This window comes from Tachypleus tridentatus, chromosome 10 (assembly GCF_004210375.1).
Source record: "Tachypleus tridentatus isolate NWPU-2018 chromosome 10, ASM421037v1, whole genome shotgun sequence".
In the NCBI taxonomy this organism is placed as follows: Eukaryota; Metazoa; Arthropoda; class Merostomata; order Xiphosura; family Limulidae; genus Tachypleus; species Tachypleus tridentatus.
Genome location: NC_134834.1, coordinates 185,611,128 through 185,625,627, shown reverse-complemented (window position 1 = coordinate 185,625,627; position 14,500 = coordinate 185,611,128). Strand labels below are relative to the sequence as shown.

Here is a 14,500-nt window from a genome sequence, read left to right as displayed (position 1 = left end):
CACTGTCGTTGGCCCCCTTCCTTGATTTTGCTATAAAAGTATTCTTGATAGGAGTTCAGAGCTTCTCCACAGGTTGAGATTCATTCTATAATTTTACCTCTGGAATTATGCAGTTGACCATTTTCTCAGTAATGTACTTACAATGACAATCACGGTGGATGTATTTGGCTTGCCTATCTTTTCCAACACCTACTTAAACCTGGAGTTGGCCTGGCATGATCAGGTATGTTAAGGCGTGTGACGCGTAATCCAAAGGTCGCGGGTTCGAATCCCCCTCGCACAAACATGCTCGCCCTTTTAGCCGTGGGTACGTTACATTGTGACGGTCATTCCCATTATTCGTTGGTAAAAGAATAGCCTAAGGGTTGGCGGTGGGTGGTGATGACTAGCCGCCTTCCCTATAGTCTTACACTGCTAAATTAGGGACGGCTAGCGCAGATAGCCCTTGAGTAGTTTTGCGCGAAATTAAAAACAAACCAAACCCTGGGGTTTTCTTTTTCTTGCAATGATAAATCTACATCCTCACCATGTCAACAGTGATGAAATGTCTTCGTGTTTTTTCTTTATTTTACTTATGTCTTTGTGTATTTCTTCAATCTTATTGTCATAATCCCATTATACGTCTTAATTGCTTCATCAGCCTCAAGTCCAATCAGATTCATTTTTGTTCTTGATTATTCTTTAAAATTATTCTTCCTTTCAACTTATAGCTTAAATTTTTTTGTTATTCATCCAAGTCTCTTTCATCCGATTTGAATACTTCACTGAATGAAAAGCATTCGCTTATTCTAATTGCTTCTCATACTTATTACTAACGTGCCCATTAGATCTTTTTTTCTTAAGTGTCTACCCAGCATCTGTTTGTTTTGTTTGTTTGTTTGTTTTGGAATTTCGCACAAAGCTACTCGAGGGCTATCTGTGCTAGCCGTCCCTAATTTAGCAGTGTAAGACTAGAGGGAAGGCAGCTAGTCATCACCACCCACCGCCAACCCTTAGGCTATTCTTTTTGCCAACGAATAGTGGGATTGAACGTAACGTTGTAACGTCCCCACAGCTGAAATGCGAGCATGTTTGGTGCGATGGGGATTCAAATCCGCGACCCTCAAATTACGAGTCGAACGCCTTAACTCATCTGGCTATGCCGGGCCTACCCAGCATCTAAATTCAATTTTGAAAATGAAACTTAAATATATTTACTTGATGTATCCTTGGTAATTTTAACAAAATGTGTCTGACAGCTGCTTTCGTGAATAGAGAATACTGGTTTTTGTTTTTGTCATGCGACCTCTATATTATACAAGTTAGAAAAGGATAAGAGGGCGTTATCTAGTCCTAGCTGTTCAAAATGGACGAGTACGAACGTGTTCTCTTAGTAAAACAAGAAGTTTTTATTTATAAAATTCCTCCCCGTACGTCAAATCGAGGTTACAGGTACTCTTTAAAAAATATATATTATCATGAACGTACACTTAGCCTAAGAGGTATACAGCGAAATACAACTTATTTTGACACGATATCAAGAATACCAATAGTGGTATTATACTTATCTCTAATAGCTACGCACTGAGACTGAGTTGTTGTAAAGTTGTTAGTCGGACTTCAGTAAAAAAAACTTAAAAAACAAATCATTTGCGACGCTTGAAGGTTAACTTTGTACTTTATCTATAAATATAAGTTAGCCGTAGATAAGCTTTAACTGTTGAATCTGTGTGATGATATTTATGCCCGAACTTAAGTTGAAGATATGGGCCACATACAAATTGTATATATATGATGGGGTTATGTTGTATAGTATGTTTTTCAAAATTTGTTGTGCATACTGGAGGGATTTACACATTTTGATAAAAGTAAAGATAAAAAATAAACAACCTTCACGCTTCAGATAAATATAAAATATTTTTATTTAAACCAGTGTTTTGCCTTTGTGGCTTTTTCAGAGTTAATATACATAACGTTGATTTAAATAAATATATATATTTTATATTTATCTGTCATTAAGACTGGTATTGCTGGTTCTACTTATAACCATAAAGGTAGTCATTTGTAATGATAATGTAACTAGATCTTATTTCAGGTTCATAAAATGTATTACTTCAATGAATTATAACCTGTCACTGGTAGTGATACAGTGATAGATAGTCTAACTGGATCATGTAAGAAAGAGTTAATGTCATCCTTACATGGTGTTACAAATGCTGACATCTTACTTGATTTTATACATTATAATAGTAACTACTATCTTAAAATTCATAATATCTGAGAATATTCCTGTCATTGACCACACTAATGGTACTATTACCATTATAATTACAGTGGTACCTCAGTTCTTGAACTTAATCCATTTCAGAAGGCTGTTCAAAAACCGAATCACTTTTTCCCATAAGAAATACTGTAAATTAAATTAATCCATTACGGACCTCCAAAAATTACGCATTATGAAGCATTTTAAGTAAAAAATATTGCTTATTTATACCTGTATAATAATACTTACATGCATAAAGTCAACCACAAAAACTATAAACACAATAAAAAAACAATAAATGAAAATTTAACTGCACTTTACCTGTGCTGAGGAGAGCTGATGGCGTAAGTGAAAGATGGTGAGGAACGTGGAGAATAGGAGGGTTATTATTGTTTGGAAGGGGAGTCACCTTCCATAAAAATGTCAGATAACTCTCCTTCTGGGGTTCTTTCTCTTTTCTGTCTCTTTGCACTGCTACAACCTGCTTGAGACTCACTGGACGTATTTCTCACTAGAAACTTGTCTAATGAGGTTTGTTTCTGTCTGCATTTTAAAATGTTTCTGAAGTCAGACATGGCATTGTTGTTGAAAAGGTTTATGCTGCGGTTTGCTACAGCTTTGTTATGGTGAAACTTTTTCCACAAAACTTTGTAACCCTCTCCATTTTCCACACATTTCCTTGATTAGTGAACTAGGAACATCCTCCCTTCCCTCCTCCTCATCTGAAGACACTTCCTCAGTTGCCTTCTGTTGCAGCTCCTTCTGAAGATCTTGGAGTTCTTCTGTAATGAGCTCAGTGTTGTGGTCTTCCACCAACTCCTCCACATCATCACCACTCACATTCAAGCCCATACACTTGCCTAGTGAGACAATACCCTCGACAACAGGCTCAGCCTCAAAGCCTTTAAAGTCTCCATCTGCTACTATGTCTGGCCACAATTTCTTCCAGGCTGAGTTCATGGTCCTCAAAGACATTTCCTTCCAGGCTTTGTCTATGATCCTCAAGCAATGGAGGATATTAAAGTGATTTTATAGAACTCTCTGAGGGTTAACTCTGTGTCAGAGGTCACTTCAAAGCACCTTTGAAACAGTGCTTTGGTGTAGAGTTTCTTAAAGTTCGATATGACCTGCTGGTCCATGGGCTGAATGAGTGGAGTCGTGTTAGGGGGCAAAAGATTCACAGTAATGAAACTGTACTCCTCCACCAACCCGACCTCCAAGCCTGGTGGGTGAGCAGGTGCATTGTCCATCACAAGAATGGCTTTGAGTGGCAACTGTTTTTCCATGAGGTAATTCTTTACACTTCATGGACCCACTCCATAAAAAATTGCCTGGTTATCCATGCTTTACTATTAGCACTCCATATGACATTTAGTTTACTTTTCAGGAAATTATTTTTCTTAAAACCCTCGGGTTCTCAGAATGGTACACAGGAAAAGGCTTAAGTTTTAAGTCTCCACTTGCATTACTACATAACAATAGAGTTAGCCTGTCCTTCATTGGCTTGTGTCCTAGCAGTGACTTCTCCTCCTTGGTGATGTAGGTCCTCTTTGGCATTTTCTTCCAAAAGAGGCCTGTCTCATCACAGTTGAACACTTGTTGTGGAATAAAACCCTCAGCTTCTACATAGTCCTTAAATTCCCTAACAAATTTATCAGCAGCATCTTTGTTAGAACTGGCACCCTCCCCATGTCTCACCATATTATGTATGCCACTTTTCTTCCTAAAATTTTCAAACCACCCCCTACTAGCCTTAAAGGCATCACTTGTATCAGCACTCGTTCCAGGGGTGTTTTCTAGGAGGTCAGCATGCAACTGCTTTGCTCTCTCACAAATGATGGTCTCAGAAATGCTATCACCAGCTAACTGTTTTTCGTTTACCCAAATCAACAACAGTTTTTCTACCTCTTCCATTGTTTGTGATCTTTGTTTCGTAAGCACTGTCACACCTTTTGCAACATCAGCTCCTTTGATGACCTCTTTATTTTTCAGTACGGTGCAGACTGTAGACTTCACCATACCAAACTGTGCAGCAAGGTCAGACACGTGAACACCACTCTCATACTTTGCTACGAGATCTTTTTTCACCTCTATTGTGGCTCTAACAACTTTTCTTTTTGGTTTGCTGCTTTCATTATCCTTCTTTGACCACATGGCTTATTTAATCAGAATATTTAGAAAAACAAAAACAAAAAAAGAAGAAAATGATAACTTCACAGCAGATTTTAGTGGGGGTGTGGACTGAGTGACAGGTGTGGGTCACAGCAGATTTTAGTGAGGGTGTGGACTGAGTGACAGGTGCAGGTCACAGCAGATTTTAGTGGGGGTGTGGACTGAGTGACAGGTGTGGGTCACAGCAGATTTTAGTGGGGGTGTGGACTGAGTGACAGGTGTGGGTCACAGCAGATTTTAGTGGGGGTGTGGACTGAGTGACAGGTGCGGGTCACAGCAGATTTTAGTGGGGGTGTGGACTGAGTGACAGGTGTGGGTCACAGCAGATTTTAGTGGGGGTGTGGACTGAGTGACAGGTGCAGGTCACAGCAGATTTTAGTGGGGGTGTGGACTGAGTGACAGGTGCGGGTCACAGCAGATTTTAGTGGGGGTGTGGACTGAGTGACAGGTGTACACAGCAGATTTTAGTGGGGTGTGGACTGAGTGACAGGTGTCACAGCAGATTTTAGTGGGGTGTGGACTGAGTGACAGGTGCAGGTCACAGCAGATTTTAGTGGGGGTGTGGACTGAGTGACAGGTGCGGGTCACAGCAGATTTTAGTGGGGGTGTGAACTGAGTGACAGGTGCAGGTCACAGCAGATTTTAGTGGGGGTGTGAACTGAGTGACAGGTGCGGGTAAAATGTTTTGGGCAAGCTTGGCATGGGCTGAAAATGGTTGAAGAGTCATTCAGGTTATTTCGGGGGTTCGGGCCTTGACAGCTTGGTTCGGGAACCAAGTTTATGTTCGACAACCGAGACATTTTTTTCTCAAACAATATATTCGAAAACTGAATTGTTCGAGAAGGGAGTTGTTGGAGAACAGAGGTACCACTGTACTTTGTTATAAGCTATATATTATAACATTTTCAGTGAAGTATTTGGATCAATGTTTTATAGAGTATATTCAGTTCCTCATTTAATTAACCCTGAAATTTTATGAGTAAATGTATTTTTATGTAGGCAGGTATTTCATTTTGCATGTTAGTTGTGAATGTGAGCCTACAAGTTAACAGTGTACAAGTAACAAGCAAGAACTAAAGTAATTGTTAAGGTTGATGTGGACTGGATTTCAAATTATTTTCACAGAATAATTAAACAACAATAAAAAGAAAAACATTCAATGAATGAACATGTACAATTATTAACCTAAAGTTTTGGAAGCTGTACATGTAACAGCTGGGAATTACTTAAATAATTATAACTTAAAAAGTTGTATATTATTCAATTTAAATATTTTCATTAATGTGTAATAACTTAAACATTATTATCTTACATGTAATTTGTCAACATTTTCTAAGTGCTTGCACATCAATTGAAGTTAACAAAATTACCCACAAAGAATCTAAAGAAATTTTTTAGACCAAAAAGAGAGATGTATTACTAAGCATAAAAAAGTGGAAAATTTTCTATTTACTTATGGTATAAAGAGACCAATGGCATAACCACTTTGGAAAGTACATTTTTCTTATTCAAGATCCATAATTGTTTTAATTTTATCTATTAGTTTGTCAGTCATAATGTTGTATGTTCTGATATCTGTAGTGAAACTATATTTTTTTAAAGTGAGCCTTAGCTCAACTTCTATAAATGTATGTAGATTTTCCTTTAAGTAGTAAAGGTTTTATCACAAGAGTGGGGTGATAAGTGGAATTTGTTCTGATGTATTTTGAAATCAGGTTAAACTTAATTGATTATTCTCATATGAGACTTGAAAAATTGAAATAAGTGAAAATATTAATAATAACAAACACTAATATCAGTTTATTATTTTTGTGTGTCATGATGCTAATTGGTCAAGCTTAACAACCTTAATTACTGAAAAATAATAATACAGAATCATAATAACAATATTTTAATTACCTCGATAGTTGGGATAATTGGAGTACTAATTTTGATTATTACTTTTGATTAATTGACTATGCATGTGACACTGAGTAAATAATCGAGTTCATTAACTTTGTGGTTTTGTAAATTAGATTAATACATGATTTATTTTACTTTTTATACATTTTATGAGATAATTGTTTAATTTTATGGGGTAAAATTGCATTCTGAACGTGTGAGTTTCTTTTGAAAAAAGTTAAAATATTATTTAGAGCAGCAGATTGGAAACTGGATTCTCCAGACTTTACTGGACGTCTTCGTGTTGTAACCAAAGGATCAGAATGTGTTTTGAAAATTGAAGACCGAAATAATGGTTTGTGTTTATATAGATATTTATTTGTGGCACTTTAAACTTTAATTATGAAAGTGATAAAATATAATAGTTTGTACAGTTTATGAGTTTTAACATTTTCAAGTTAAAAACCCACTTTGGATATATCCCTTGTTACCATGTATTTGTTCCCCACTCAAAATGATTTAAAATAACAACAGCAACTACATCATCAGGTAAACTACTGTAAGTTTACAAATGACAAAGAAAAAATGCCACTTAATGTCAACATTTGATATGTCATCTTTATATGTCACTATTTAAATGAGTAATTCTTATGAAGTGTCTTTGAAAGTTAACAGTTTTGGGCACCAACATCAAGTCCTTTTCTGTCTTCACTCTACAGCAAAAAAAGAAAGAAATTCCAGACTCTGAGCCTCTCCACTTTGATTGATTTAATACAGAGATTTGCAGGGTTGAGTGAAGTTCAGTGATCTGAATTTCATTATAGGTGTAATTATTTGAAGTAAATCCTGTCAATGTTTCATACCATATGTTTTATTATTAGAGTGGTGACTATTGTTGCTGTAGACATACTGTCCTTCCCTCCATCTAGAGCATTGTCATGTGAGTCTAGAATTTTTATACTACCATGAAGAAAGTGTATTCCTTTTCACACTTCCAATAGTTTACTAGTTTTAAGTTTCAGATAAGGAATTAAATAGTAAAACATATATTTTATTGTTTATCTGAAAATAAATCTGGCACTGGGAAAATTTTTTAACTATAAACCTGGTACTAGGAGTGTTGTTTATCTATAAGCTTGGCATTGGAAGTGTTGTTTAACTATAAACTTGGCATTTTAAGTGTTGTTTAACTATAAACCTGGCATTGTGAGTGTTACTTAACTATAAACTTGGCATTGTGAGTGTTGCTTAACTATAAACTTGGCATTTTTAGTGTTACTTAACTATAAACTTGACATTTTGAGTGTTAGAACTGTAAACTTGGCATTGTGAGTGTTACTTAACTATAAACCTGGCATTAGGAGTGTTGTTTAACTATAAACTTGGCATTGTGAGTGTTACTTAACTATAAACTTGGCATTGTGAGTGTTACTTAACTATAAACTTGGCATTTTGAGTGTTACTTAACTATAAACTTGGCATTGTGAGTATTACTTAACTATAAACTTGGCATTGTGAGTGTTACTTAACTATAAACTTGGCATTTTGAGTGTTACTTAACTGTAAACTTGGCATTGTGAGTATTACTTAACTATAAACTTGGCATTTTGAGTGTTACTTAACTGTAAACTTGGCATTTTGAGTGTTACTTAACTATAAACTTGGCATTTTGAGTGTTACTTAACTGTAAACTTGGCATTTTGAGTGTTACTTAACTGTAAACTTGGCATTGTGAGTATTACTTAACTATAAACTTGGCATTGTGAGTGTTACTTAACTATAAACTTGGCATTTTGAGTGTTACTTAACTGTAAACTTGGCATTGTGAGTATTACTTAACTATAAACTTGGCATTTTGAGTGTTACTTAACTATAAACTTGGCATTTTGAGTGTTACTTAACTGTAAACTTGACATTTTGAGTGTTACTTAACTGTAAACTTGGCATTGTGAGTATTACTTAACTATAAACTTGGCATTGTGAGTGTCACTTAACTATAAACTTGGCATTTTGAGTGTTACTTAACTATAAACTTGGCATTGTGAGTGTTACTTAACTATAAACTTGGCATTTTGAGTGTTACTTAACTGTAAACTTGGCATTTTGAGTATTACTTAACTGTAAACTTGGCATTGTGAGTGTCACTTAACTATAAACTTGGCGTTGTGAGTGTTACTTAACTGTAAACTTGGCATTGTGAGTGTTACTTAACTATAAACTTGGCATTTTGAGTGTTACTTAACTGTAAACTTGCATTGTGAGTATTACTTAACTATAAACTTGGCATTGTGAGTGTTACTTAACTGTAAACTTGGCATTGTGAGTGTTACTTAACTATAAACTTGGCATTGTGAGTGTTACTTAACTATAAACTTGGCATTTTGAGTGTTACTTAACTGTAAACTTGGCATTGTGAGTATTACTTAACTGTAAACTTGGCATTTTGAGTGTTACTTAACTGTAAACTTGGCATTTTGAGTGTTACTTAACTATAAACTTGGCATTTTGAGTGTTACTTAACTGTAAACTTGGCATTGTGAGTATTACTTAACTATAAACTTGGCATTGTGAGTGTTACTTAACTATAAACTTGGCATTTTGAGTGTTACTTAACCATAAACTTGGCATTTTGAGTGTCACTTAACTGTAAACTTGGCATTGTGAGTGTTACTTAACTGTAAACTTGGCATTGTGAGTATTACTTAACTATAAACTTGGCATTGTGAGTGTTACTTAACTATAAACTTGGTTAACATTGAGTTATAGGACTAAAATGGATTGCACATTCATGAAATTACCCAATTATGTAATTTGGGTTTATAACTTTTGTAAAATGTACATGTAATTTGGTACTTTATACAAGTTATTAGAAAGTATGGTTGCTGACAATATAGTGTTTCACTTATACCTGTTCAAGGCATAACACTTTATTTCAAGAAGGTTTTTAATTGCTGCTTTCTGGCTCATTATTTTGTTGTAAATATAGCCCTGAAGATACACACATTTACCAAATCAAAACATTACCCCTAAGACCTTGGTTAACGAGTCATTATCTACTATTTGATATCAAGAAATAATGATGTGACATTGATTTTGTTTTTTAAAATATTCTCCTTTTAGGTGAATTATTTGCTAAATGTCCAGTTGATAAGTATCCAGGTATTGCAGTTGAGTCAGTTCTAGACTCCAGTCGCTACTTTGTGCTTCGGATTCATGATGACTCTGGTTTGTAAACAACTTTTTGTGTGTGAGATATTTGACTTTTTGGAATTGTGAACATCCAGATACAAAAATTATGAAAAAAAGGATTACTTTGTATACATCTTTTATAATAATTACCAAACGTGTTCTGAATGATATTGCCAAATCCCAGTAATAGTTACGTGGAAGAAATATTTGAATTAAATGGTACTGCTACTTAGCCCATGCATGTAATGTTATGAACTTTATTACAGTTTTCACCACCACCCCAGCAGTATGTCTGTGGACTTACAACACTGGAAAGTGGGTTTCAATACCTCTGGTGGGAAGAGCACAGATAGCATTTTATATAACATTTTGCTTAATTACAAACAAACAGTGTTCAAGAGAATTTCATCCAGTCCTGTCAGAAAGTTATCTTGATCCAAAATTGGGAATAAACAGCTTGATGGGATAGTTAGAGTGACAAAGATGTTTAGAGCCTAGTGAGTTAAACAATAGTTTTAAAGATAAATCTGTCAGATTTGAAGATGAACACAATAGATTTTAGAATGAGTTCAGTTGCAAATATTCTAATATTAAGAGTATTATAAACAAAACTGGTAAGTTGAAGGCTCAATTTGAAAAGTAAGACTAAGATATAATTGGAATTACTAAATTTGGTTAAATTCTTAGATTTTTTTATAATAGAAGTTACTGTGAAATTTCAGATAGTAAGCTGTTTAATCATGGTATATATTATTTTAGACGATGGGGTGGGATGGATATTAAAATGGAATCAAGAAATTCAATCTATATAGATTATAACTGGTTTTTATTGGACCAGGAACAAATGACCAATCATAGGACATCTATCTCATTCCACCTGGATACCATGTAAGGCTCGTAGTAGCTTGCACAAACTTACTTGAAGATAAAAGTCAGAAGACCTTTGAAACATTGTCTTCTACACTTGAGTTACATAAATAAACTGTATCATCACCAGTATGTTTCTATAAGTTTTCTCTAATACGTAGTTGTACATTTCACGGTCAATTTAGTAGGTTTTAATTAATTGTTTCTTGCAAAAATGAGCTTATTAAAGTTTAAAGGATGATTCATAGGTTTTGATGAAATGGAGACCATTGATTTCTTTGTGCTGTGTTTTGAAGATAATAGAATGGGAAGGTGCAGGCTTAAGATCTGATAAAACAAAGTAGCCTCTAGTGAACTGCCCTATTTTTCTAACAAGGTGATTGGCTTATGGTATTAATTGATGTCAGCAGTAGGGAAGGCCATCATTTTGCAAGAGTTTAGAGGGAGGAACAAATTATTACAGGCATTAATTATGTTATTATTGTAAAGGATGGGTGGGTAAAGATAACCTTGAGGGAATAAATAATCACCTTTGCTTCAAAGTTCTAGGTTATAGTTGAGCAAAGAAAGACAAAATTTAAGTAAGCTAATGTTATCTTTTTTTCCCCTAAATTATGTGCTCTAGCAATACTAAATCTTCATCACATTATCAAAGTCGTATTTTTACATTTGTTGTGAAAGATAATTGGAAGAGAAAACATTTAATTGTTACCTTATGTTTATAGTCAGAAGACGTTAGCCTAACTGCTTATGTTTATAATTAAACATGATATAATTCCTTGAGTCTTGCTAACCAGAGCATTGCATGTCTTGCTAAAAGACACTTTAGGTTTTGTTACATTTTATTATTTATTTAATGTCGAAACACAGGTAAGGAAACTTCCATTAACTTATACCTTACAATGTATTTCAGTTTTTTACGTTATTGTTTGTATAATTTATTCATATTATCAATTTATTTGTTTGTCAAGTTTACTAGAGTTATGGAAAGTATTTGGAAATTGCTGTCATTTTTGTATGGTGTCTATCTAGCAACAAATAAGTTTCATTTTGAATGTTTCTTAATGAAAGTGAGTCATTTGAACACATCAGAAAGTGAAACAACATAAAGTTAACTGAATAGGGATTCTTCCAGATTTTGTCTTTAAGACTTTTAAATCCAAAAATACTTGGTTGACAAAAAACTGTCATGTTCTTTTTATACCCATACTTTATGAATAAAATTAATTTGTCATTAATAGCATGATAATACTTGGATCGTTGTTCCAGGTCATTCAGCCTTTATCGGGATTGGCTTTGCAGATCGAGGTGATTCATTTGACTTGAATGTGACACTTCAAGACCATTTTAAGTAAGTGGGTCAAAAAAGTTTGTGTTATTAAGTTCAGTGTTGTCCAGTAAGTAGCAGTAGAACTGGGTGATTAGTGTAACTTGTTAATTGATTAATTGTCTGGTTCATTTCTTAGTTACATTCAACTGATTAGCTATTCGCATGGCGTGGTTAAAAAACAAACAAAAAACTTGTAATGCTACAAGTTGGGTATTAATTCCTGCAGAAGGCAGAACACAGATCGCCAATAGTGCAGCTTTGTGCTAGAAAATAAACTTAATTGAAATATTTTGGTTACTGGGATAGTTCAGATAATTGAATTAATAACAGTAATATTTCAAGTATTGAGTAGTTGTAACAATGGGAAATACTGGTTGATTATTTTCATGCCCTTAATAATCTTGTAATTTTGATTGATTATTTCACGTGGTGATGAAGGATTCTTATAAGTAATTAATAAAGTTATAGATGGCACTAGATCATGCACAAGTGTTGTAACTCAATATCCACTGTTAGTAATTACATGAAATTTTATGCTTTTGTAGGGATAGTCCTTCCTTCACATATAAAATGTAGTATTCTTGTATGTGTTTTGGGGGTTTCCAGTCAAATTCAGTTCCATGAGTGCTCCTGATTTATTAGCAATTAGCGTGTGCAACAGTACACAAATAATACTAGTAGTTCAGTGAACTAACAGTTCTCATTCATTACATTGACATTGAAAACTGTTTCTTTTTTATATGTGTGTGTCAATAATGACTTTTTCCTTTGGTATTGGTCATTTTGACAGACCTAGTAACCATGAACTGTAAACTTGAATATACCAAATATTTTCATGTGAAATTTGGCCAGTTGTAATAAATAAGTCTCTTATGTACAAAAATTTGATTTTTTAATAAATTATTTATACTGAAGAGTTGTTTGAATATCTGAAATATTTACTATGTCTGAGCAATAGGTGTTTTTAATGTTAACAATAAAAATAATTACAGCTTCATATTTAATTTGCATAACTGATAGAACCACTGAAAGTGAATTTTCTTTTCCATGAACCTTTGTATCTTATCTGTTGGCTTCTCCACCCTAACATTTTAACTGTAGTGAAATCAAGAATGTAGGATAAAATGAAAAGATGAAAAAAACAGAATAAATTGAAATTAATTATTTTCTTTCTAGAATAACTGCATATCATAGCAAACAATTAAACTTATCTATTCTAACAATGTAAGAATTATTTGGATTTATTTGTTTCGAGTTGTACTTATATCACATCAGAGTATACAATCCATTTATTACAGTGTGAAAAATCCTCTCTCACAGTGGGGAATGGCTTTGTGTAAACAAACAATCAAATTACCATGATGCAATGAATGCTTGCTATAATATCAAGTATCCCAATAAATATTTTATTTTCTTATGTTTAATTAGCTAATTGGATAAATTTCTAATTTTTACATTTTAATTACTTGGAAAGTAAATAAATGAAAAATACATGCAAAAAATGAAGAATTTAGTATTAATCTGGACTTCAACCTTTTGCTGTTTATGAGCAGGGCATTCTAATCCCACTTTTTTCTATTTTGGCTGTACACAAAGTTATTCATGCTTATTTCAGATGTGCATTTTAGAACACAAAATATTATTATGCACCAAAATATGTCCTAAAACAGCTATAATCTAACTGGCTTTCTAAGTAAACTAAAATTTGTTTAAAAAATTCACTTGGATGCTTGTGCTGAACACATTTCCATAAGCAATGCAACTGAGACTAAATATTTAATTATAAGTTTTGAAAAAAATAACATATATAAGGAATATGAGAATTATTGATACTGTTTGAAAGACAAAATGATGAAGAAGGGGGTATCATAACTTTATTTGAGTAAATAAAGAAGGTTATAAGTATATGTTCTGACTTTCAAGAAGTTGTAGTATGTTTTTATAGTTTGGTTGAACACAAAATCATACAAGGGTAGAAATAAAATATAAAATGGGCATTTCACAGTGAAACTGCATCACAGGACACAGATACGTCAAGATTGAGAATTTATTTAAACATTGTCATTTGAAACTAATAAATTAAAACTTAGATAACATAGAAATTTCAATATATATAGTTACATATTCATGAAAAGTAATATATTAAATTTTGTATGTAATTTAAAAAATCTCATGACATGGACAGTTAAACCCACCTGGATCCAGAGATTTTAAAATATTGGTCATCTTTGTGAATATGGGTTGCTTGTTTTAAGGCTTTAGTTATATGCATGTTAAGTATTAAAGTTACATTTTCTGCTTTGTAAAATGTGTTGACAGTTTCCAAGGAGTGGTAACAAATCGTTACATATAGCTATATTTCTGTTAGATACATCTCTGTTAGTTATAGTAATATGTTACACGTATCAATCTTTCCACACATCTCTGTCAGGCCCTCCAGTGGCTCAGCAGTATATCTGCGGACTTACAACGCTAAACACCAGGTTTCGATACCCATAGTGGGCAGAGCACAGATAGCCCATTCTGTAGCTTTGTGCTTAATTCAAAACAACATCTCTGTAAGATATAGTAATATGTTACACTTGTGTCAACCTTTCCATACATTTCTGTCAGATATAGAACATATTCCACTTGTGTCAACTTTTCCACATATCCCTGTTAAATATAGTAATTAATACGTTACATGTGTGTCAACTTTTTCACACATCTGTTAGATATAGTAATATGTTACACGTATTGTGTCATATTTTACACATAACTCTGTTAGATATTGTAATATATTACATCAGTATCAGGCAGACCTAGATTTAAATCTATAT

At 33.7% G+C, this 14,500-nt stretch overlaps 1 protein-coding gene across 2 annotated transcripts in view; it reads left to right on the top strand.

The window, feature by feature from the left end:
• The first annotated feature begins 1,294 nt into the window (after window positions 1-1,294).
• The window catches only part of LOC143231122 (NECAP-like protein CG9132), a 17,940-nt gene continuing 4,734 nt past the window's right edge, over window positions 1,295-14,500 (top strand). For both annotated transcript variants that reach the window (XM_076465734.1, XM_076465733.1), the window contains exons 1-4: window positions 1,295-1,431; window positions 6,550-6,650; window positions 9,416-9,520; window positions 11,621-11,702. In XM_076465734.1, coding sequence (XP_076321849.1) covers window positions 1,346-1,431; window positions 6,550-6,650; window positions 9,416-9,520; window positions 11,621-11,702 — 374 coding nt within the window. In that variant the 5' untranslated portion in view covers window positions 1,295-1,345. The remainder of the gene's footprint in view (window positions 1,432-6,549; window positions 6,651-9,415; window positions 9,521-11,620; window positions 11,703-14,500) is intronic.